General features: G+C 43.9%; 1 protein-coding gene across 1 annotated transcript in view; it reads left to right on the top strand.

The window, feature by feature from the left end:
- Window positions 1-26,420, top strand: part of ETS1 (ETS proto-oncogene 1, transcription factor) — a 138,648-nt gene that overhangs the window by 5,665 nt on the left and 106,563 nt on the right. The window contains exons 2-3 of the mRNA XM_020879226.2: window positions 8,306-8,388; window positions 24,829-24,973. Of these exons, the coding sequence (XP_020734885.1) occupies window positions 8,317-8,388; window positions 24,829-24,973 (217 nt within the window). The 5' untranslated portion in view covers window positions 8,306-8,316. The remainder of the gene's footprint in view (window positions 1-8,305; window positions 8,389-24,828; window positions 24,974-26,420) is intronic.

The raw sequence follows: 26,420 nt of genomic DNA, 5'->3' as shown, positions 1-26,420 counted from the left end.
CATATAAATGGAATCATATAGTAGGTAATTTTCTTTCATTTAGCATACTTTATTTTAGATTCACTCATGCTGCTAAGTGTATCAATAGTTCTTTCCTTTACATTGCTATGTAATATTCCACTACATGATATACCAGTTATAACTTTAATTTTGATAATATATTATTGTTAAGTTTATTACTACTACTATTGCTATTTAAATCTATATCTATACTAAAAAAGTCCAAGCTTTTAGTTTGGTAATCTTCCCTAGAGGGTCTTTCAATTCCATCTCCCACTTCCCTATAATCCATTTGACTACTGGGTTATTCTTTGTTCGCTAATCTACTGTTTTCTTATTTCTGAGTCTTTGTGCATACTTCTAGCTACCCATTTTTCAAGGCCCATTTCAATGCCAATTCCTCTTGAAGTTTTCCTTCAGCATCCTTCCAGAAGTCATCTCTTCATCTTTTATGTTCCTATAATATATCACTTACACCAGCATTTCTCAAACTTTAATGTTCTTATGGATCATTTTGGAATGGAACCTGAACTCTGTAGTTCTCCTAGCTCCCAAGTGCTTGTCCATGCTACTGGTCTGAGAGGAACCACCATACTGTTAAGTAGCAAGGTCTTATAATTGGCTCATTGTCTCTCATCAACTAGAAAAATAACTATATAAAAGAGAAAAGTGATTTATTCTCAGCCTGGGAATTGCCATAGCATCTAATACAGAGCTATGCAGCTGGTCAATCCTAGCTAACTAGATCAAATCCCATTTTTTTGGGGGCCATATTTGAGTTTCATTTTATTCATTCAAAGTTTAGGACTAATCTAAAAATGTTTGTTATTCATGTAATTTTGGAGGCATGCATGTAAATTTGATGAGCTCCGGCATGTTCAGGGTGGTATGGCCACAGACATGCATGCATGTAAATTTGGAGACAAAAAGAAACAGCTGTCACTCATAACTTTCTCTTGTATATAATTAACATCAATAGTATGGAAATATAATTTGATCCTGATAATATTTCATACATTTATTCTTTCCCACATTTACTATAATAGCTTTCTTGCTCTTATAATATAAATTTTCCATGTAATTGCTTTTGTAGTTGTTGTTTAGTTACAAAGTTGTGTCCAACTCTTTGTGACCCCATGGACTGCAGCACACCAGGCTTCCCTGTCCTTCACCATCTCTCTGAGTTTGCTCAGACTCATGTCCTTTCAGTCGGTGATGCCATCCAACCATCTCATCCTCTGTTGTCCCCTTCTCCTCCTGCCTTTAATCTTTCCCAGCATCAGGGTCTTTTCCAGTGAGTCAGCTCTTCGCATCAAGGGCCAAAATATTGGAGCTTCGGATTCAGTATCAGTCTTTCCAATGTAATTGCTTAGATTCTACCTAAAAAGTAAAAGCTATGAAGAAGAATATTTCACTGTTAATATCTGGCCTGTAATTATCCTTGAGTCTACCTTTATCTGATTCTGTTAGCCAAACCCTCATTTTGCCACAGGGTTCTGAATGATGCAAATCCAAATTTTTTATTTAGTTGTTTATTGAGTGCCTACTGCACGCATGGCACTGTAGTGTGTCTGAAGAACAACCATGGTTATTTTCTGAATTTCAGGATTTGACAGAGGATGAGGAATGCCATTTGAGGACAAGGCTCTAGCCACTTTTATTGTCAGACAGCTGATTGAATGTCACCTTTAGTTTTGCAGAGGATGTTCCCATATAGAAAGAGCACAGCCTTAGTTTCCGGAAAGTTTTGGAGACTTAAGACTGGCATTGTGCTCATAAAATTCCTAGACATAGAAGAGCAGGCAGGGTTTAATATACTCCCTCGAGGTTTACGAGAGATGCCCCCTTCTGCCTCTGCTGACAGCACCATCCCAGCAGAGTAATGGAGAGGTATTTGTTTCCAGGAGGAGGAAACATAAAATGGTCTACAAGGCACTGTTAGCCCCTGATTATCCCAGCTCAGCAAACGAAAACCATCTTATATTCCCTGTTCCTTTCGGGAGATGTTAGTGAGTGACTTTTGTAATATTATAATAACAGGAGTCCATTTTTAGTATTCTAAGAAAGATTGGTTGAGCTGTGTCAATTCATACAGAATCTGAGAGCGTTATGGTTAATTAGAAGATGACACTTGTTCAGAGAAGTAGGAGATGGATATAAGTCATTTTCAAGCCTGTGTTCAAGTAAGAGTTTGGGGACTCATTAGCAGTGAAGCTGGGGAGAAACAAGACTGATATGTTCATTAATCTGTGAGTTGATGCTTCATGAACTTAGTGAAAGGGTCGGTGAATTGACTTTAAGATGCAGAAGCCAGTAACCCATGGATCAGAACATGGTCTTTATGGGCTGGTTCTGACTCTTGAAATAAGATGGAAGATTTATTACCATCAGTTGGAATACTCAGTCAAGAAAATCAGGTTCCTAAAGAATTAGGAGTGACAGAAAGAATCCATCTTCAATTCTTACCAATTTCTTTTCTGCTTATGGCGACCACGGTTTCTTTGGGGGACTGAAGCTTGTTCAGCTATCTAAATCTGCTTCCAGTTCAGTTCTTGGAGAATTAGACGTGGTAACTTTTGTTACACTGGCAGATCAAGGAAGAGAGCGTCTTAAATGGTTTGAAAACTACAAATGGACTTCTCATGAGAATTAGAAAGAAAATAATGGGAGACAATACACTCATCAGTGGGCTATGTCCATTAGTTCAGAGAAGAATATGATCCTGCTTGCAGTTACTATTAAAGAAATCTAACCTCATAGTTGCATATGGACACATCATCACAGGTGATGTCCCTTTTTTCCTGTCTCAGAGATATCTTTGCTGTCTTGGGTATACTCAGGCACTGAGACATAACTCCTGCATGTGTTAACTATATTCACATACAGGTCTTTTCTTTGTTCAGTCGGCAAGCATATTGTACATCTGTTAATACAATGTGTCAGCTAAAAAGACACAGTCCCTACCCTCTAGCAACTTATGATGCAGGATCAGAAACAGAGATGCAGGAAGTACTCTGAACTTTGTTAGGTACATTGTGAGAGTGAATCCCAAACCTGAGGATCGAGAATGTCCATCTAATTGACAAGAAGATTTAGAGACTGCTCCCTAGAAGAGGTAACACTCAGTCTGAGTCTTTGAAATACAGATTTATATTCAGAAAGAAGACATGCAAACTCTCTCTGTTGTAAATGAAAGATGTTGCTTCGGTGACGTGGGTGACAGTGTTGCCTCTAGTTTGGCATGTATGTGGATGATCATTTTCTCAGTCATATCCCAACTCTTAGCACCGCCATGGACTGTATCCCTCCAGTCTCCTCTGTCTATGGGATTTCCCAGGCAAGAATACTGTAGTGGGTTACCATTTCCTTCTCCAGAGGATCTTCCTGACCCAGGGATCAAACCCATGTCTCCTGGGTCTCTTGGACTTCAGAAGAATTCTTTACCTACTGAGCCACCTGGGAAGCCCTTGGTTTGGCAAAGGTGCTATTGTTTAGGGAAAGTATCTTTTGAACGACTAATCCTATTGGAAGCCAAATTCTTTTTCCCCTGCATTCCAGGGTATGCTTGGAATATGGGAACTCTAAACTGTTGATATTAAAAGAAACATTTATTGCAAATCTATTTAAATTATGCACAATTTGCAAAAGAAAAAAAAAGGAAAAACCTGCATCATCTATATTTTCTGTGACAGCTTTCTTATACTTTTGTATGTCTCATGTGTAGTCTTCTTACCCTGGGTATGTTATAGCCATAATTCTTGACCTAGAATACTAACACAAAGACCAGAGGGCAAGGTCAAATTTAAATCACAGTGGATTTGTTGGTAGCACTTTAATTTTGGCTTTTAAAAAGCATATTAAAAAACAGAAACATCACTTTGCCGACAAAGGTCTGTATAGTCAAAGCTATGATTTTTCCAGTAATCATGTATGGATGTGAGAGTTAGACCACAAAGAAGGCTGAGGCCAAAGAATTGATGCTTTCAAATTGTGGTACTGGAAAGACTCTTGAGACTCACTTGGACTGCAAGGAGATCAAACCAGTTAATCCTAAAGGCAGTCAACCCTGAATACTTATTGGAAGGACTAATGCTGAAGCTGAAGCTCTAATACTTTGTCCATCTAATGTGAAGAGCTGACTCATTGGAAAAGACCCCGATGCTGGGAAAGACTGAGGTCAGGAGGAAAATGAGGCGGCAGAGGATGAGATAATTAGATAGCATCACTGACTCAATGGACACGAATTTGAGCAACCTCTGGACATAGTGATGCACAGGAGAGCCTGGTGTGCTGCAGTCCATGGGGTAGGAGACAGTGAAGGACAGGGCAGACTGGTGTGCGGTGATCCATGGGGTTGCAAGACAACAGCAACAACAAAATAATAACCCCAATGAAAACCATAAGTGACATCACAGCTATCACCTAGAAGCAGAGCAGAGCAGGGGGCAGAGTTGAGGGGAACTGGTTTCAGCCTCCACTGAGCCTGGTCTCCCCGGGGCCCCCTGCTCTTCTGCTGCCTTGGCCTGAAACACCCCTCTGAGTCCCCCTCCTCCCTTCCTTCCCTGTGTCACTCAGCCTGGGCCTAGAGTGACCCAAATGGAAGCCAGTGTCAGCCTGCGCTCAGCACTTGTGGAGGGTGGGACTCCAGAGGCCATCACATGCTTTAGGAAGAACCAAGGGTCCCCAGAGTCCCAGAGCATTTTATTGGACGCAAGATGCCCACATAAACCAATCTGCTGCATTTTTTCCCTCTGCATGGCACGCCCATTTTCATCCTGAAAGTCCAGGGTGGTGAGGATGGACAGGCGAGGTGGCGGGTGGGTTAGTGGTGGGCTAGGGCAGTGGGGTGGTGAGCAATGGGGCTGCAGTGGGCCTGGAGGCTGGGGTGGACCAAAGCTGGGAGCCCACTGTCTCCTGAGCACAAAGTCGCTGCAGACACTTTTGCTTGGCTGCTTGGGCACTGTGGCGCCCATTCAAGGAAGTGAGCTCAGCTCTTCTCTGCCCTCTGTTACCAAGAATTCAAACCATTTCTGCATTCACACAAGCCCATGGATGCCTCTAGGCTGGGGAGTAAAGCTGAATTCACACAGTTGTTTTGTGTTTAGGCAGAAACGTTTATAATGCCAAGACAAAAACGTTGGTCCAGCCGATATCCAAATAGCTGTCATGTAGGAGGGAATTCTCCTTGGCCAACATGTCAATTTTTTTTTTTGCCCCCACACAGTCCTTGAGCTTTTTCTGAAAGGATTTACGTCTACAGCAGCTGGTCTCTGTCACCATCCACAAGTGGAAACAGGGAGGGTTCTTTTTGTCTTTCTCCAAAAAATAATGAAGCGGTCATCCATTTCTGTCCCAGAGTTATTTCCTGAGATGAGAGCCCTCCAGAGCCCTGGCAACTCCCTCTTTCCAGCTTCCTCTGTGGGCAAAGGGCTTCTCCCCAAGGGAGTGTCAGTCACGGAGAGTGAAGCTTCATGAATTCAGGCCAGCTCAGGCTGGACCCTGTGTGGGGTCATGGAGTTATTCACTCTCTCTCTCCATCGGAAAGAGAAAACACATTTCCACTAAACCTTTTTCCCAGCTACGTGGAAGTTTGGTAGGAGGAAGAGTGTTGCTTTTGATGCCTTTGAGCTAGGCTTCAGGATAAGGCAGCTGATCCCCAAAGCATTTCTTTTACAAATGTCTAAGTCTAGCAAGAATTCAGAAGGGCAAAGACTTGCCCCTGTTTGTGGAGTCCGGGGACCATCCATAAGGCCAAGTACACTGTGCAGTCTTCCATGGCTTCCTATTCCCCAGGCTTTGGCAGAACTGTTTTCGGTATTTTAGGTAAACTCCTCGTCATCTTGTATTCTAGTTCTCCATGAGTCTGTCTTCTCCACTGCCTGCAGATGGAGATCCAGCCTTCTCAGCTTTATCCCAAGTCGGATAGAAGGGAGGGGTCTTTGTTTACCTGTGTGTCTTGAGCATCCAAAACAGTGCCTGGTGCCCAGGAGGCACAGAGTAGCTATTTACTGAATGATTAACAAGTTCCTGGCAGAGGAAGCCTTGATGTGCCTGTTGAATAAATAATTGAGATCTGTGATGACTCAGGGGACACCGGGGGCTTTCTGGAGGAAATTGAGGGCTAGATGGCTTACAAAAAGCAGCATTCTCCACACCTGGACATTCTCCTAAGATTTAGGTTGTCTTTCGGGACCCTGGAGGGATGGGGCAAGTTTTCCCTAAGGAATCAGATCTTGGTTAAGCCATTGTCAGTATAACACAATCTGTTTTGTCAACTTTTAAATCTTGTCTATGAGTAGAGATAAAAATTTGAAGTGAGGATGGTTGATGACTTATTGGGACTTTAAAATTTGAATTTGAGATGAAGAGCAGGAGCACTTCTGTACACTATATGCGCTGTGTCCACGCTGACCAGGCCCTTTCCCCTAGTGCAGAATCTGATATTTGCTAGCTGCTCACTGTTTTTAGAAGCAGACGCTGAATAGGGGACCACAACTCCAACTCCAGGTGGGAACAGTGTTCCTTGGACTAGAGTAACTTTTCCAATTCGGCTCTACCACCTGGGAGTTCCTCCTGGGAGCCATTTTTTTGCAATCAAGTCCCTGAAAAAACTAGAAAACAGCATCTTGATGAACATAATTGTTGGTGTTCAGTTGCTACGTTGTGTCTGACTATGCAATCCCATGGACTGCAGCCCACTAGGCTCTTCTGTCAATGAGATTTCCCAGGCAAAAATACTGGAGTAGGTTGCCATTTCCTTCTCCAGGGATCAAACTCATGCTTCCTGCACTTGCAGGCAGATTCTTTACCACTGAGCCTCTAGGGAAGCCTGATGAACATAGTTACCCTTAGCTATTTTACATTTTTAAAATTAATATTATTTTGATTGCATCCTACTTTTGAGGAGAAAAGACATCATTTAAAGGTGATATTTTAGTTAAACACAATAAGCACAGTTCTGGGATAAGTTATGTTTTCAGAAGATTTTTAACTTTTTTCTCAACTGTGTGAAAGTAGTTGCTGTGTGATGGTAGACCTTAGTCAGTACAACTTTGCATTGTAGAACTTTATCTATGTTATCCAAATACACGTCATATGAAAGAATATGTATATGCTCATTTGCTGTCAAGCTGTATCCAGATGGTGAACAGAGTTGCAAATTGAGCATAAGACCTACATTATTCTTGATATTTCTTGAAAGGAGGTCAGTGGCTTTAATTGTCCTCAAGAATAAAGGAAAAGGACAGACAAATATAAAGTGGAAAGGAGCTAAGTTGAAACGCAAATGTCACTCCCTAAGAATAGGAATTTGGCCTCTGAAAGACATACCCAGGAATTTAACCTTCTAAATCATTCAAGAAAGACATTTTTTAAAATGTGTAATATTGAACTCATGAAAGTGTATGGACTAGTGTACTTTAGAGAGTGTTTGGATCAACAGAAATTTTTGCTATATAAATGATTTTCCTGATGACTGACAGCTAGCTGCAAAATCCCTTTAGCCAGAATACTCCTCAAGTGTGATGGTCATTCAGACTTTGAATGGAGATAATGGCTCTCAACAAGAGTTATTTAATAATAGCCCTTCTCCTTTGTGAAATGGGTAACATGCATTCCCTTTTGGGGCTTCTCTCTGTTTATCTGTCTCGGGGTCCTGGTTGTCCTGCCTTCTCAGTAAAGGTTTTCCACCCCGCCTCTCTCCTACCCTTTCTCTATTTGGTCCTTCACCAGTTTATAAATGCCACACTGCATGTGGAGGGCCAGGCCGGGGTCGGGGGTGGAGGGAGTGAGATACAGGGATGGGAATGTGACTTTAAAAGACCTATTCCTGTCCAGAAGCTCTCTAAAGGGTCTTTTTGTAGTCTCTGAGTGCTTACTGTCTGCAGCAGGCACCACCATTCAGGCCATCTTGCAGTCAGGAGCTGGCCTTACTCCCTGTTGGTCGCTTTGTTTTTCTATAATTATCTTTTGAAATATTTATGTATTTATTTGGCTTCATCCTGTCTTAGTTGCAGCTCTCGGGCTCAGGAGCTGTGGTGCCTTGGCTTAGCTGCCCTGAAGTATGTGGGATCTTCGCTTCCTGACCAGGGATCGAACCAGCTTCCCCTACATTGGAAGGCAAATTCTTAGCCCCTGGACCACCAGGGAAACCCCCTCTTTGTTTTTCTACATTTCCATTTCTTTCTCTATAACACAAACAAGTGACCTCGATGCTTCTAAGGAGATCTGATCCAAGGCCCTCTTTGGTTTCTCATCCATTCATGTTCTTCGCCCAGTAGCTCAGTGAGTGATTTTTCCCACGCAGGTGCTGACGGCATGATGAGCTACTTTGTGGATTCTGCAGTGAGTGGCCCTGCCACCTACTCAGCGGCTCGACCTGCAGTGCTGGTGAGTAGGACTCCTCCCCGGCCCTTCCCTGGCCCATCCTTCCCTCCCTGGGTCTCCTGCTCTCTGATCTCTCTTAGACAGAAGCAGCCAGAACCCAACTCCAAGCTGGAATCAGCTTTTGGAGGGACTACATTGCCAGATTATCTGTCTTTTCATCACCATATAAAGTGAAACATCCAAGACTGATGAATTTGCTGAGGAAGATTTTTTAGCATGCTTGTGTTGCAGAGAATACGACTCAAACTTGAATAATGGTTAAAGCCAGGTGATTTTTCACAGCCCAGTTCATTTGCTGAAGATTTTTCACACGTTGATGTACGTTAGACTATTCTTAGCATAATTTAGCTTGTTTTGGTCCTCATACATAAAAGCTAAAATATACAAGTTTTTCTAATCACAGAATTTGAAACTGGAAATAAAGTGTGACAAGTTGATAGGGGAAATTCCTGAGTCCTAGAAAAAGAGGGGTAAGAGGAATTTTAAAATTTCTTTTTAAATAAAGTTTTTTGCTCTTAGGGAAGAAGGCTTTTACCCAAGTTATATGCTGATCTGTAGAAATATTTAGCTAAATTCCTTATAAATTTGATGTGTGAGAGATCCCCAAATGCTGTCATTCATCAATTTCACTGTTAAGTGAAATTTTAATAGCAGCTGATGAATCATTAACTGTTAATTCTAAATTCTGTGTGTATTTTTACGGAGGTGGCCATCATTTATTACTTACTCTGGAAATGGACAAATAAGTTTAGCGTTAATCCTTCCAAATACATTTATCTATCTAAATAGACCCCAATTGACCAGAGTGCTTTTCTGCCTCCGCTGCAGAGTTTTTCACCCTGGTACCCCTCAGTTTGCCGTGACCTCTCACTATAATTGTCAAAAGATCTGATGTGTTTTAATCTATAATATTAAAAAAATAATTACTTCAAAAGCAATTCCACATTCAAGAAATGATGAACACATCTTTCTTCCCTGACTGTTCTGTGACACCTATTTCTTCTTTTTTAAGTGGCTTCTGTTTCCATATAAACAGTATTCACTATATTTAAAAATTAGAATCAGGGAAAAGTTTAGAGTACAATTTACATCAGAAATATATTTAAAACACACACACACAAGTTCAGACCAACAATCCCTCCATTCTGCTTAGTAGAAATTGCCAAGGGACTTGTTACGGTCCATATGGCTGGAGACTTGGCCAGGGAAAAGACTGCTTCTGCTTCTCACAAAGAAGTTATCATCTAAGGTCAGCACAAATGACACTAAATCTTTCTTAAAGATGATATTGTAAAGATTTGTTAAATAAGGATACTGTGATTCCACGGCACACCGTGTCATTGACTTGGAAAAGTGGATTTAAAAGCAGCTTACCTTAATTCTCTTTGCCAATATTGTAATCCAATTAAATAAGATTAATAACTTACTTAGCAATGCCATGCAAATTTGTGTTTATTTTATTTTAGGCACTGAGATAAATTGCAGGACAAGTACATAAGCTGCAGGTATAACATTAAGTTATCCTAGACAGGGCATCTGGAAATTGTATGAGATTGGAAAAAACTAAAGAACAACTCTAAGTGTGTATTTTCAACTAAAGACCCCACCCTCAACTGAATACACTTGGTATTTTTAACGCATTTTGAATTGTTTCCACTGGTTTCAAAACAAAGAACTCATTTATCCCCACCCCCAATCGCTATATCTGAAAAACATTATCAACCCTCGGGATCCTTTTCAATACGATATTTCAGATTTGCTCGGGTAAAAGCAGAAAGTTACGTAAGCGAACTGCTATGTTATTGTTACAGGACTTTTGCTCTCAACTTCTTTCTGGGGCTCAGCTTCTCCACCACTGGAGCTAGTTGGGCAAATCTCTCAGAACCACTGAGCAACCAGGAAAGTCCTCTGCCTTCTTCATCTATGTCTTCTTTATTTAAAAAATTAGATAAATAAAGCTGAAGGATCCAAGCTCAAGTTCAGTGAACTAGTTCTGACAGATAACCTTCAACTTCAGGCTGGGCTATAATGACAGTGAAAGAATTTGTAAATCACCTTTAGAATATAAGCTCCGGGCATTAGCAGGAGAAAAACTAGCAAACCTCATACTTTCAATCCCAATCTGAGATCTCCTGGGGGGGGTGAGCCCAGCTTCATGAACTTTCCCAGACAAGAACGTGAACGTCCCAGGCACCTGAGTCTTCTCAGTTCTGTTGGAGTCTTGTCCTCTAGAGCTCAACCAGTTGTACTTAATCCAATCAACCAAGTCCTGCCTGGCGCCCTGGTCTCTGCATTAGTTAGCCTGGGCCACCAGGAAGAGAAGCTATCCCAGAATGGGAAGTTTGAGGGTAAAAGGAAAACCAGTGGGTTTTTTTAATCTAGGGGTGATTTTGTTGGTGATATTTTTGATGGTCAGAACTTGGGGAGTGGGGTTATTGCTGGCATCCAGAGGAGAGTGGTCTGGGTTGCAATTAAGCATTCTACACTACACGGTACAATGCCCCATGAGAAAGAATTATCCAGCCTCAACCGTCAGTAGCACCAAGGTTGAGAAGCTGTGCTCTAGAATGGACACAAGATCGGGTTTGAAGGAGGGGTAGTACTATGTGTTGTTGTTTAGTTGCCAAGTTGTGTCTGACCAGGGACTGTTCCAGGCTCCTGTGTCCTTGGGATTCTCCAAACAAGAATACTGGAGTGGATTGCCATTTCCTTCTCCAGGGTATCTTTCTGACCCAGGGATTGAACCCGCATCTCCTGCATTGGTAGGAAGACTCTTTACCACTCAACCACCTGGGAAGCCTGGTACTGAGTGTAACTCCTTGTGTTTGAAAGGGTAATCTTAAAAAAGAAAAAAAAAGTGAGACTATGTTCATGTTACCAGGGTTTCTGCTAAACAGACTGCTTTAGTTGTCCAAGAAACAATCTAAACCAAGACAACAAATATTTTCTAGACTCTTAAAGACCACTCAGTCTCAGAGTCCTTGACTGAGAACTGGAGCTGGCGTTAGTATGATTTGATTATTTGCTCTACCAGGAGAAGGCTTAAAATAATCACAGCAACAGTTGCAAAAATTCATCCCATCCCTCGGGTAAAAGCCATTGTATGCAGAACTCACGTAATCTGTCTCGAGCCCCTTTGTCCAAAGCAGGACACAAGTTCTCCCCTTCGGAAGGTCAGGCTCCTGGGAGACCTTCATGAAAGAAGTGATGTCACAGCAGGGGAGGCAGGGAAACAACACTTCTGGAAGCTGTCTGGCCATTGTGTGGGAGTGGGGTGACGTTTGCAGGTACTTATATGGGCTGTGTGTCAGGGGCCCTTTCATGCAGTGGGAGGAAGCACTCCTTCCTGTTATGCTGGCTGGAGAGCTTGCCGCCTTGCGCCTGGAAGTCCCTCGCACCCCTGGTCCTCTCCTGCGTCATCCTCCCCTTCACACTGCTGAGCCTTGAGAGCGGGGCAGGGCAGCAATGGGCGGGGCAGGCTGCCCCTGGTTTGGACCACGCACATCCCTGTCCTTGGCTCCCTCACCAGTGTGTGGAGGAGGTCCTTGGGTCACTCGAGCTTAGAAAGCACCTTGAACTGTTCAGAGGGAAGGAACACACACACCTCCTCTCGGAGCTCAGGCCTTTGGGCATGCAGTAAGTTCCCTCACACAGTAAGTCCCCTACAGATGAATGAGTTCCGTTCTGAGAGCGAGTTTGTAAGTCCAGTTTGTTTGTAAGTCCAACAAAGTTAGTCCAGTACCCAACTAACAACCCACTCTGTAATACTGTATTATAATAGATTTATAGTACTTTTCATACAAATAATACATAAAACATAAACACAAACAAAAACAGCAGTACCGTACAAGAGCTGGCATGCAAGGGCTGGCATCGGGTGCACAGGCAGGAAGAATTACTGCCTGGAGGATGGAGACGAGGCGGGGGATTGCAATAGGAGACAGGGGGCAAGCTGTAATGTCACTCACGCCTGACGATGATGGAATGCACGCTTGTGTCTTTGAAAGTTCGCAACTTGAAGGTTCCTATGTAGGGGACTTACTCTATAGCAATATGCCAGGCAAGGGAGACTGTTCAGAGTGTCAGGCCACATGCAAGGCCCTGAGCCTTCTGGCTTGGGCCAGACAGCTGTGGAACATAGCCTGGCCACACACTGGGTTGACCAAAAAGTTCCTTCAGGTTTTTCCATAACAGCTTATGAAAAAACCCAAAGGAAATTTTTGGCCAATCCAATAGCACGGAAAGCACTTAGGCTTTGGAGTCAGAAAGACCTGAGTTAAATTCTGGTCTGCTACTCCTCACCCACGTGACCTTGGGCAAATTACTACCTTTGAACCTCAGTATTCTGGCCTGTAAAACAGGCACAGGGTATAACTTACCATGTCAGGTCATCGTGACACCAGCCAGAAATATGACCTCAGTTAATTCCCTTTCCCTGTGTTTACCATCACTTCTCTGTTTCTCTCTGGACTTTTCTATTGCGTGAGATGGACACGGGGAGGTGGGGGTGATTCCACTGATTTTGTCCTTACAAGGGTGCGGCCAGAACAAGATGGGGCTTTGGGTTGAGTGGAGCCATTCTTATTTCTCTTATTGAGAATCCTCCCTGCTTCCTCTCTACCCTGGACCAGAAATAGCTCCCCTGCCACCAGATCAAAGTTCTCTTGTAATGGGCTGGTGGTTTACAGCCCCATTGTGTAAACAGACTTGGTTCTCTTATCTCGAGTAATTGCAGTTTAATTGGGCTTCCTTGGGAAGCAATTCTCTTCTTAGCCTTTGCTGTTGGCACTCTTCACCTCCACCCCACATGCCTTAGGATGTGTTCACAGGGATGTCTGTATTGTCCCTGCAGTTCTGGGAAGTTGGGAAGGGCTGGTTCTTGTTTCTATGAAGCTTACCATGCATACCTTTTCCTTCTTTCTGAGGATCTTGGAAAGGAATGGATAAGATATCCCTGATTAGAGAAATGCTGCTGCTGCTAAGTCACTTTAGTCTTGTCCGACTCTGTGAGACCACCCCATAAACAGCCCACCGGGCTCCTCTGTCCATGGGATCCTCCAGGCAAAAATACTGAAGTGGGTTGCCATTTCCTTCTCCTGGATTAGAGAAATGAGAAGACAGAAAAGGAAATTTAGAATGTAAATGGAAACCAGAAAAGCTTTTTTTTTTTTCTCGCTGCTTGGGGTGGTGTTGGCTTTACCTCTGGGGAGTTTGCTGGAACATGATGTATAAGAAATAACCTATAACCATAACTCTTAGTGATAGTCAGAAGAAGTGAAGGAAAAAAGAGATTTTTCCAGCATCTTAGAAAGTGGGGATTTTCTAAGATATGGGGTTCAGTCAGCACAAGCTAGAGAATTTCAGAGCCAGATCATAACCTTGAGACCATCTCCCAGCATCAGGAAATTCAGGTCCTAAGAGAGTAAATGAAGTTGCCCAAGTTTACAGGATGGTAAAGGATGGAGTGTGGTCTGGCTCTTCCGGTTCCTGGCTTGGGACACTCCTTATCAATAAGTGCATCCTGATCATATTTTTTAAAGATTTTTTTTAATGTGGAGCATTTTAAAAGTCTTTATTGAATTTGTAACAATATTGCTTCTGCTTTGTGTTTTGGGTTTTTGGCCATGAGGCATGTGGGATCTTAGCCTCCTGACCAGGGATCAAACCTGCACCCCTGCATTGAAAGGTGAAGTCTTAACCACTGGACCACCAGGGAAGTCCCTATCATTTTAAAAATAAAATTTTTATATGTAATTTATTTTTGGCCTGGCTACACGGCACTTGGGATCTTAGTTCCCCAACCAGAAATTGAGCTCAAACTCCCTGCAGTGGAAGTAGAACCTTAACCACTGGGCCACCAGGGAATTCTTGGGAAGTCCCCATCTTGACCATTTTTAAGAAATGTGGGGATGGATAAGAATTTATGCCAACTCATGCATCTGTATGATTGAAGATTGAAGGCGGGAGGAGACGGGGATGACAGAGGATGAGATGGTTGGATGGCGTCACCAACTTGATGGACATGAGTTTGAGTAAACTCTGGGAGTTGATGATGGACAGGGAGGCCTGGTGTGCTGGTCGGACGCGACTGAGTGGGAACTGAACTGATGCATCCGTATGCTTTGTTCATGGTGTATTTACCCTCCTTGGTTTATGGTAAAAAGACAGAACTCCATTTTGTAGACCGCTGAGCAAATTGAAATTCCTGTCCAGGTTTTTCTCCATGGGAGGTTCGCTCCATGTCTCAGGGGGCTCTGAGTCAGGCCCACCCTTCACCTCCAAGCTGTGGGCTGGATGCCTGAGGCTGGCACCCCATGGAGTCACTGAGAGTCTCAAGGCTTCCCATTAATGAGTAGAAGTTGATGGATCACACAGGATCTCACCGGATGCCTCTCAGCAAGGGAATGTCTTTTGAGTGGAGGGGACTGTGGTCTCAGACTGGTGTGAGGAGCTGCACCCTTGGTCACCGTCCCCTCCCGTGACTTGATCTGCAGCCCCAGGGTGGGGGGCATCTCGGCGGCGTCAGCTGTGGTCCAGGTGGCCCTTCTGGAGGCTGAGCGCAGCTTCCCGTGGAGAACGGAATCTGACAGTCCCATCTCTGCTCTGTGCTTCAGATTCATTTCTCTCTCAGGAATCTGCAGTGGTCCGACCTGCCCTTTTGCCAAGACCCAAGCCCATCGCTCTTATTGTTTTAAAAACAATTTCCTGGCCTTGAATCTAAAATTAAACCGCCCTTTGAGAGTTTCCTATTTTGTCTGTTCCTGCCTCTCCTGTGGCTCCACCACCCTGGCCCCCTCCCCTCTGGTGGGAGAGCTGAAAGTGGGGGGCATTTCCGTGTTGCCTCCTTCCCTTCTCCAGGGAGCAGGTCATATGTGTCCCCCTGAAGCAGAGGAGCCCCAGTGTTCTTCTGAGGGCCAGATATAGTTTGCCCCAAACTCCTCCCCTGGGAAGGCTGAAAGCACTCCTCTGTGAGTAAAAAGAAGTGCTGGCTGGTCTGACATCCTCTGAAGATGAGCAGTCTCAGACGCAATGACATGTCTGTGGAGTTGGTCAGGCTGGCCTCAGGGGGCAACTGCCTACAGCAAAGTGAAAGGGTTTAGGATGAGAAATTCCCCACTTACCGCACAAATTTGCAACTAGTATGTGAGAGCCCCTGGACAGCTCGCAGCTAGGCACTTCCTAACCTCATTTTTCTCTACTGAAAAAGCAGGGGATGTGGGGGCAAAATGGTGTGTGAGCATATTCCAGGGAAGAATGAAGACAAACGACGTGAAGGCGTTAATGCATTTGAAGGGGACATGGCCTGGCATGAATCTAAATGATGACGAATTCTGGTGCTTTAGGCTTTCCCACCCTGGCGTCGTTATTTATCAAATGAAGGTTGTCCGTCACAAGGTCAGGAGAAAGAATGTGGATGGATCAGCAAAAATGAGACTTGTATTTGCAAAGGAACTTGGTGATCATTGGGGCCAGTGTCCTCAGGAAACAGAGGCTTAAGGAGGTTAAGAAACAGGCTGGAGACTAACCAGCTCTTTAGGGGCAGTCTTTGTTCAGTCACTAAGTCGTGTCTGACTCTTTGTGACCCCATGGGCGCAGCACTCCAGGCTTCCTGTCCTTTACCATCTTCTGGAGTTTGCTCAAACTCATGTGCATTGAGTCAGTGATGCCATCCAACCTTCTCATCCTCTGTCGTCCCCTTCTCCTCCTGCCTTCAATCTTTCCCAGCATCAGGGTCTTTTCCAGCGAGTCGGCTCTTCACATCAGGTGGCCAAGGTACAGGAGCTTCAGCTTTGGCTTCTGTCCTTCCAGTGAATATTCAGGATTGATCTCCTTGCAGACCAAGGGACTCTCAGGAGTCTTCTCCAGCATCACAGTTTGAAAGCATCAGTTCTTCAGCACTGAGCCTTCTTTATGGTCCAACTCTCACATCAATACATGACTACTGGAAAAACCATAGCTTTGATTATATGGACCAGAAAGTGAAAATGAAAGTTGCTCAGTAGTGTCCAACTCTTTACAACTCCATAGACTATACAGTCCATGGAATTCTCCAGGCCAGAATGCTGGAGTGGATAGCCGTTCCCTTCTCCAGGGGATCTTCCCAACTCAGGGACTGAACCCAGGTCTCCTGCATTGCAGGTGGATTCTTTACCAGTTGAGCCACCAGGGAAGCCCAGAGCAGGACTCAAACCCAGGCTTACTGATTTCCAGTCTCTCATCTTCTTACTGGAGTGTATGAACATCAATTCCAGGCCTAGAATGATACAGATTTACTCCTGTGGATTGTAGACTCCCTTACCCATCCATTCAGTGTTAAGTCAGCTTTGCCTCTGGGAATACACTTTTTTTTCTTAAGCTGCAGCATCTAGAAGTATTTATCTGTCTGTCTTGTATGCTTATGGTATAGTACTAAGGCTAAACCCCAGGATTGTGTAGTTGGTTAAAGAAAATATAGATTTACTTTGACAGAATTTTTTGTAACACACACACACACACACCAGAAGGATCAGGAAGGGTTTGAGGAGCAAACACTTGGACAATTAAGGCTGCTTGGCTCAAGACAGAGACGGACTCCTATAGACGCACAGCCTCCATCTGTTTTTTATTTAGTGTTGAAAATCTACTTCCCTTTTCCCTCTTTTCTAATTGTGGGGATCTTTGGGGGCAGAGGGGAGGAAGACTCTGAGCAGAAGCAATGCTGTGAGGTTTGGCAGGGCTGGGAGGTGGGTGAAGAGCAGCCACAGAGAGGGAACTGGGTGGGTGGGGAGGAGAGACAGGTCCCTGATAGAAGCATAGGGCAGGTTTTGGGGGGAGGGTGGTGGTCAGAGTGATGTAATACAGTAGATGAAGCCCTGACTTCAGAAGGGGGCGGTGGTCACTATGGTGGTGGCGTCAGGGGTGGTTTATCTTGGAGCAGGAACAAGTGTGTGTCCATCATCCTAGTAGATTCCAGACTTCAGAACTTCATGGTATTTCTTTCCAGGATCAGAAAAGTGAAGCCCTTAGGTTGCAGGCTCATGTCCTCTGAAGCCTCCACAAGGATTACTGGGATTGGGGGAGGGTGCTCATCACAGATTGCCGCAGAGCCGGGGAGGAGCACATGGCCAGCATAAGGCTGCCTGGATACCACCCTCTTCTTAGTGTCCGCTTGCTGAAGCTCTGCCCTTTGCACTGAACACTTTGGTGTTTTTCCTCCTGTGTCTTCAACTGACCCTTTTTTTTTTTTAAAATTAGTTGGAGGCTAATTACTTTACAATATTGTAGTGGTTTTTGCCATACATTGACATGAATCAGCCATGGATTTACATGTGTTCCCCATCCCGATCCCCCCTCCTGCCTCCCTCCCCACCCCATCCCTCTGGGTCTTCCCAGTGCACCAGCCCGGAGCACTTGTCTCACGCATCCAACCTGGGCTGGTGGTCTGTTTCACCCTTGATAGTATACTTGTTTCAATGCTGTTCTCTCAGATCACCCCACCCCCCACCCTCACCTTCTCCCACAGAGTCCCAAAGTCTGTTCTGTACATCTGTGTCTCTTTTTCTGTTTTGCATATAGGGTTATCGTTACCATCTTTTTAAATTCCATATATATGCATTAGTATACTGTATTGGTCTTTATCTTTCTGGCTTACTTCACTCTGTATAATGGGCTCCAGTTTCATCCATCTCATTAGAACTGATTCAAATGAATTCTCTTTAATGGCTGAGTAATATTCCATGGTGTATATGTACCACAGCTTCCTCATCCATTCATCTGCTGATGGGCATCTAGGTTGCTTCCATGTCCTGGCTATTATAAACAGTGCTTCGATGAACATTGGGGTGCACGTGTCTCTTTCAGATCTGGTTTCCTCGGTGTGTATGCCCAGGAGTGGGATTGCTGGGTCATATGGCAGTTCTATTTCCAGTTTTTTAAAGAATCTCCACACTGTTCTCCATAGCGGCTGTACTAGTTTGCATTCCCACCAACAGTGTAAGAGGGTTGCCTTTTCTCCACACCCTCTCCAGCATTTATTGCTTGTAGACTTTTGGATAGCAGCCATCCTGACTGGCGTGTAATGGTACCTCATTGTGGTTTTGATTTGCGTTTCTCTGATAATGAGTGATGTTGAGCATCTTTTCATGTGTTTGTTAGCCATCTGTATGTCTTCTTTGGAGAAATGTCTGTTTAGGTCTTTGGCCCATTTTTTGACTGGGTCATTTTGACCCTTCTCTGTTATTTCCCCTTCATTTCTCCTCCCAATGGCTGGCAACTCTATAGATCCATTTTTTCCCAAAATTGAAGTATAATTGAATTACAATATTATGCTAATTTCAAGTGAACATAGTGATTTGATATTTTTATACGTTACACATGAAAAGGTCACCACAATAAGTCTAGTAACCATCCCCATATAAAGATATTACAATATTGTGGACTGTATTCCCTTGGCTGTATTTTACATTCTCATGACTTATTATCTGATAATTGCTCTAAGTCCCCTTCACTTATTTCACTCATGTCTCCCTGCCCCTCTGGTGACCACCAGTTTGTTCTCTGCATCTGTGAGTCTCTTTCTGTTCTGTTACTGTTTATTTATTGTGTATCATTTCTTTTTTTAGATTCCACACATAAGTAGAATCACACAGTATTTGTATTGCTCTGTCTGATTTGTTGCAATCAGCAAATATCCTTTGGGTCCATTCCTGTTGTTGCAAATGGCAAGATTCCATTCTTTTTCTATGACTGAATAATACTCCAGTGTATGTATATGTGTGTGTGTATAATTCTTATCCATTCATCCATCAGTGTACAGTTAAGTTGCTTTCATATCTTGGTTATTGTAAATAATGTGGTAGGAAACATTGGGATGTACATATCTTTTCAAATGAGTGTTTTTGTTTTCTTTGGATAACTACACAGAAATAGAACTGCTGGATGGTGTGGCAGAGCCATTTCTGACCCTTTCTCTTTTTATTTTAACTACCATTTTCCCTGACTCTACACTTTAAGTAGATCCTTGATGTTTATAGATCCACCTTTATCCTTTCCTGTCTTCTGTCACGCAGCCACCAAGGGAACCTTCCCCTAGTCGCTCTGCCGTCTCTCCATCTGAGCACAACCAAGAGTGAAATTTTCTTCCAACCTCTTACCTATGTACTTAAATTCACCATTTTCCCTATTATAGAAGCAAGCAATCTAAGCCTTTTTTTGGATCGTTGCCCCCACCGCTTTCCTTCATCTCCTCTAAGTCATAAAACCATGTTGACTCTTTCTTCAAAACATATCTTATATTTCTTGTTTCCTCTTCACCTCTATACTCATGACCCTAGTTCAACTCTTCAGAACTGGACTGTTGGGGGTGGAGATCAGTGATAGAGCATTTGACTGTATAACTGGCTTACCGCTCAGTTCACGTGGGGCCAAAGCCTAAGGGCTGCCCTCGGACTCAATACTCAAGCTAAACAAATCTGAAGGTAATCTTTCTTTTTTTTTGATGGGTGGGACTGTGTTCCTGTCTCACTATTTGTTTGGCCTTAGGTTTCCAGCTGTGGAATCAGCAGGCAGTTGCGTAGAGCCAAGTCTTGGTGTTGAGCTGTGGACCTCTGAGATAGCTCTCTCTGATTAATATTCCCTGAATGTAATATTTCTGACCATCAAAATTAATGCAAAAATTATTATAAGAAATAAAAAATTTAAATACAGTTAGGATCAGTAATACTGATTTTTCCCCTTGTACCGAGGCCCCAGTATGGCTCTGCAGGGCACGGCTGCTGCCTTGCCAGCCTCCTCGCCTGCTCCTGCTCCCTCCATCCTACTTAGCCCTATCAAATGTGTCCTTCTGGAACATCTTGGCTCACCATGCCACTACCTTTAATACCACCTTGAATTCCTTTCTCTTGCAGCCAGATTCTGGTCTGGTTTTCATGACCCTCAACTCTGTCCCTCCAGCTTTCATTCTTACCAACTGCCCTCCACTTCAGGTGTTATCATTGCCTGGCGGGCTACAGTCTATGGGGTCTTAGAGTCAGACAGGACCGAAGCGACTTAGCACACACGCATGCACGCATACAGCACTGTCCCTCCAGCTTCCATTCTTACTAACTGCCCTCCACTGCAGGCGTTCTCATTGCCTGGTGGGCTACAGTCTATGGGGTCTTAGAGTCAGACAGGACCGAAGCGACTTAGCACACACGCATGCACGCATACAGCACTGTCCCTCCAGCTTCCATTCTTACTAACTGCCCTCCACTGCAGGCTTTCTCATTGCCAAGAGCATGCTTTCCCCTCATACTTGTCACTACCAAGTCTTTCTCTTTCTCTGTCACCATTCTGAGTCTTTTTTATTCTTCCTTAAATAGGTGTAGGTGTTCCTTGGCACTTTTAGGAGTGTCATCTGTTTTTCTCTAGACTCTTCTCCAAATGTTCTAGGCTGAATCTTACTTGACCTTTCAGTTATTACCTTAATCTGCTTCCTCCAGGAAGTCTTACCTGCTGCCACTCTCCTCGCCCATACACATCAGTGCTTCACTCTGTCACATCCCCTCGCTGTAATTTCCTGTTTACTGGTTTGTGCACTTCAGAGGGTAAAGTTCATGTCTTGCTCATACTTTATTCTAAGCATCTAACATAATACTTGGCATAGACTGGTTGTGTGATACAGATTTGTTTCATGACCGTCCATTGTCATAATCCATTTAGTACTTTGTCATGGGACAGCGGCCTCCCTTCCCGAGCCACCCAGGCCACAGAAGATTCACGGTGTGCAGTCTGAAATCAAGTAGGTCTCAACTAGAACTCTTTCTTTAAAAAAATGTCTATTTATTTATTTGTTTGCCTGTGCCGGGTCTTAGTTCTGGCACATGGGATCTTCAGTTTTTGTTGCAGTATGTGGGATCTAGTTCCCTGACCAGGGATCGAATCCAGACCCCCTGCAAAGGGAGCATAGAGTTTTAGCACTGGATCACCAGGGAATTCTATCTCCATTATTTTACTAACTGTGTGGCCTTGGATGTTTACTTGCTCTCTGAGAAACCTCAGTATCTTCTTCCATGAAATGGAGATAAAAAAGTGAATCTTGCACAGCTATGAGGATTAAATGTGAAGATTAAATGTGACCATCTCTTCACCATGTTTAGCTAATCGATCAGCATGGATCAGTGTGGGACCTGCATTAGTTCCTTTCAGTAATCACTTGTGGGATGAATGACTGAGGACCCATCAGATGGGTTCTCTAAACTATGACAGGGTCGGGAGGGTGGCTGGCATCTCCTGAACTCACCTCCGTTCACCAGTAGCCAGGAGGAAGATGTTGACTTGAACTTGTTTTGGGTGGTGCCCTTTTTCAAGCATGGAGGTGGGGCTTTGCTGTCCAGATTTCTGACCTGTTAATAACCTGCTTCTTTCTCCTCAGCTGAGGTTTCATAATGAATTGGAACTGGCTCTGTGGTCCTCTTGAGTAAAAATGTCATTCTCATACTCTATGAAATAGGTATTAAGTCAGTTGGTGAAATATCAAACAAAAAGGCAGGTGTCTAGGTAACAAGTGTCATGATGCTCCCAAGAGCCTCTGTGAGCAAAGATGTTTGTAGTTCATGTTATGTTTGATGCATTATCTCCTTCTCGTTCTTAAAAATAGGGTCCCCTGGCACCACTGAGGACAGTTAAGGAGGAAATATATCTTAAAAATAGACTTTCCTGTATAAAATAATAAATGAACCCTCCCTGACAACAAGGAACCTGGTGTGGGGGCAGGAGGCACTCCACTAAAAATAAAGCCAATCACAAAACTCAAAGAGATGCTGTACATGGTTGTTTGTCAAAGCTGCAGGCTGACTCACCGTACAGCCACGTGGTGAGGGCCCAGGTCTAGAACCCAATATCGTCTTGCTTACCCATAACTCGCCACCTACTCCTGCCCTCCATCTTCCCTTTAAAGAGCACTCATCATTTTCCTTCAATGCCTCTTTGCAAACCATGCCTCACCTTCTGAGGTCTTTCCTTAGCAGAGAAAACCTCAACTTTGACACTTGAGTTCAAGTTCTCCTCTTGTTCCCACCACTTTAGCAGGGCCTGGACCAAAGCACCCACCACCTGTCTACAAAGATCCTACGGGTACCACCCACTGCCTTCTTATAAGGACTTTCTGGTTTAGGCAAATCATCTAAAGAGGACAGGGCCAGGTCACTTAGAGTCCTCCTTTATACCACTTAATGACAAAATTTCCCCAGCCAGACCCTGTTTCTAAAACTCTGATACTTGAAACTGAATTTGGAGAAAGACTTTAGAGAAATGTGAAAAAAATGGGGATGGATTTCGAGAACACACAGCTCATTTAGAAAATGTGCTTCAAGCCGATTCTCTTGTAAAGAATTGTTGAAGACCTGCTTATCCTCGGGGTTCAAAAGAAAACCTTAATGTAGTTGCTGCAAGAGCTTGCAGTGTTAAAATACGATGTCAGCAAAATGTTTTTTGCTGTCTGGAAGCTCAACTGAAGTGTTCTTGCTGATGATTTTCCTCAATCTTGGTCCCAAACTCAAATGGCAGCACTGCCACTGCTCTGTTTATATTCACAGGGTTCTCACAAGAGCTGCCTGGTAACAGAAGCCAAGGACATAAGCTTTTGATATTCAGTAATTTGGAGCTTCTCAGGTGGTGCTAGTGGTAAAGAAGTGAAGTGAAGTGAAGTGAAGTCGCTCAGTCGTGTCTGACTCTTTGCGACCCCGTGGACTGTAGCCTACCAAGCTCCTCCGTCCGTGGGATTCTCCAGGCATGAATACTGGAGTGGGTTGCCATTTTCTTCTCCAGGGCATCTTCCCGACCCAGGGAAAGAAGCTGCCTACAACTCCAGTATTCTAGCCTGGAGAATCTCCATGGACAGAGGAGCCTGGTGGGCTACAGTCCATGGGGTGGCAAAGAGTTGGACACGACTGAGTGACTAAGCACATAGCATACAAATGCAGGAGATGTAAGACACATGGGTTTGACCCCTGGGTCAGGAAGATCCCCTGGAGGAGGGCATGGCAACTCACTCCAGTATTCTTGCCTGAAGAATCCCGTGGACCAAGGAGCCTGGTCCTGGCCAGAGGGTCACAAAGAGTCGGACACATCTGAAGCAACTTAGCACCCACACATATAGCAAGTCAGGGTGACCCTGTTCAGTCCCAGGGTCTTATTCCATTCTCAGTACCTTTAACCCACTGGGAAGAAGAACAGCCCTGGAGTAAACTTTATCCAGTATTATTTTCTTACATGTATTATTTCATTCACTCCTCCTACCTTATGAGGAAGGTATTATTTTTCCCATCTTTTAGTTGAGTGAACTGAGGTTTAGATAGAAGAACAGGCCTAGGTCCCTGTTAGTAAGTGATGGAGCCAGGATTTGAATCCATGTATCCATGCCTTCAAAGAACAGGGCCTTAAGCACTGCAAACCATGGTCTCCCACATACTGTATTTGTCCTTCTTAGAGAGTACTGGGTAGAGAGTATATTTTATGGATTTTCCAAAAACTGAGAATTGAATAAGTGCCCAAGTGGGAAAAATGAAAATTCTAATATAGCTATCGATATCATTAAAACTTAGGCACGGAACTTCCCTGGTGGTCCTTCCCTGGTGGTCTAGTGCTTAAGGATCTGCCTTCCAGGACAGGGGATGCAGGTTCAAGTCCCTGGTCAGGGAACCAAGATCCCGCATGCTATGGGGCAACTAAGTCCACATGCTGCAGCCAGAGAAGCCTGTGCACTGCAGTGGGGAATCCCACGGGCCTCAGCTAAGACCTGACACAGCCAAAGAAACAAACATTTTAAAAAGAAAGAAACTTAGGCACACTGATTAACTAAAAAAGAGCAATTTTATTAGGTAAATACATTTTTTGTTTTTTTCTTTGGCATTTGTCACCTATGGGTTCTATGATACTGGAATGTCTTCTAAGAATATCTTTCACGGCATTTTTATAGACTAAGGTAACATTAAAAAAATAAAAGACAAAAGCCAGGATTATATAAAGATGACCAAGATTCTGCCTTGCCATTAACCATGGATCCTTATTTGAAAATTTAAAAAATTCTTCAAATGGTTGAGGAAATGTATGAAAATAAATGTATACATAGTCCAAGTCAAAAATCTTTCCCATTCCTAAGTCCTTTTTTTTTTTTTTGGATGGGGGAGGGTAGTGATCAATATTTGGTTCTGCATAGTGTATTGCACGGGGAATTCTACTCAATGCTCTGTGGTGACCTGAACGAAAAGGAAATTCAAAAAGGAAGGGAATATATGTATACATATGGCGGATTCATTTTGGTGTACAGTAGAAGCTAATACAACATTGTAAAGCAACTATACTCCAATAAAAATTAGTTTAAAAAATAGTCTTTTCTTACCTATGAATAATTCTTACTTATGGATGATAGTTACTGTTCCATTAGGGAATCTTAATATATTTCCTTTTATTTCCTGGCCACAGAGGCAGGGACCTCTCAACTCTTATGAAGATCCCCGAATGGCCTGTGGTTTCCAGTCGGCCTATCATCCACCAAGAGCTTGTTACCCGTTCTGGGAAGAGACAGCTACTCAGGAAGTGCCCACCGGCCTTGAACACTATGGCTCAGGTAGGAACATAAATGGAGGCTGAGACTGAGGATGGAGTTGAGGGACCGAGGCAACTGGATGTGGGCTGCATCCTGTATCAGTTGCCATCACAGCGGCCCTGGCTTAGGTGGGTCCTGGATGTTCTTGTTCTATGGGAAGTCCCAGAGCTTTTCAGTCATTTTGAAAGACTTTATTCTCCGGGGACAGAAAGACTACACTCTAGGAAAGGGCCCACGGGGGGTTTCTTTATGTCTTCATTTTGTATATAGTTCTCTCCACGGTGCCGGTCCAGAGTTTTATCCCCTAAAACTGGCTGTTAACAAAGGACCTAGAAGGTTTTTAATTACGAAGTGCGAACCAGATGGACAGAGGGCGTGTGAACTAGTCAGCCTTTGCTGATGTTGTTGTTGTTTTAATTTTTATTGGAGTATGGTGGTCTTAGTGTTGTGTTAGTTTCTGCGTGTGTGTGCACGCGTGCTAAGTTGTGTCCAACTCTTTGTGACCTATGGACTCTATCCCACCAGGCTCCCCTCTCCATGGGATTCTTCAGGCAAGAATACTTGAGTGGTTACCATGCCCTCCTCCAGGGGATATCCCCAACCCAGGAATCCAACTACATTGGCAGGTGGATTCTTTACCACCAGTGCCACGTGGGAAGCCCTATCATACAGCAAAGTGAATCAGCCATATGTATACACATATCCCCTCTTTTTTGGATTTCCCATTTAGGTTACCACAAAGCACTGAGAATTCCCTGAGTTAGGTTCTCCTTAGTTACTTATTTCATGAAGTGAAGTGAAAGTGAAAGTTGCTCAGTCGTGTCCGACTCTTTATGAGTCCATGGAATTCTATACGGTCCATGGAATTCTGCCAGCCAGAATACTGGAGTAGGTTTCCTTCTCCGGAGGATCTTCCTAACCCGGGGATTGAACCCAGGTCTCCCGCATTGCAGGTGGATTCTTTACCAGCAGGGAAGGCCAAGAATGCTGGAGTGGGTAGCTCATCCCTTCTCCAGCGGATCTCCCCAACCCAGGAATCGAACCAGGATCTCCTGCATTGCAGGCGTCCTTCACCTGAGCTACCTATTTCATACATAGTATCAACAGTATATACATGTGGGCCCCAATCACCCAATTTATCCCACCCTCCTTTCCCGCCTTGGTGTCCATATGTTTGTCCTCTATCGTCAGTCTTCTTACAGGACGTGATTTCTTTCATTTGTCTTCTCTTTCCATCATCCTCTTTAGCTCTGCCCTGATCCGCGTTTGGCTTCTTTCTTCTCGTCTGCTGCCTCTCTCCTCAACTCTTCCTCACAGAAGCTCCTCTCAGAATTCCTTTCACTCCGGACATGCTGCTCACAGTGCTGCCCTCTGGTGAACAGGAATCAGTCTCCCAAGGAGCAGACAAGTTCAAAGTCCATACCCCCGTTCTATTGTGCCAGAGTCATTGTGTTTCTCACAAATTCCC

Source organism: Odocoileus virginianus, chromosome 28, assembly GCF_023699985.2.
Source record: "Odocoileus virginianus isolate 20LAN1187 ecotype Illinois chromosome 28, Ovbor_1.2, whole genome shotgun sequence".
NCBI lineage: Eukaryota > Metazoa > Chordata > Mammalia > Artiodactyla > Cervidae > Odocoileus > Odocoileus virginianus.
Note: the sequence above shows the minus strand (reverse complement) of the source record. Positions and strands in the feature narration are given on the sequence as shown.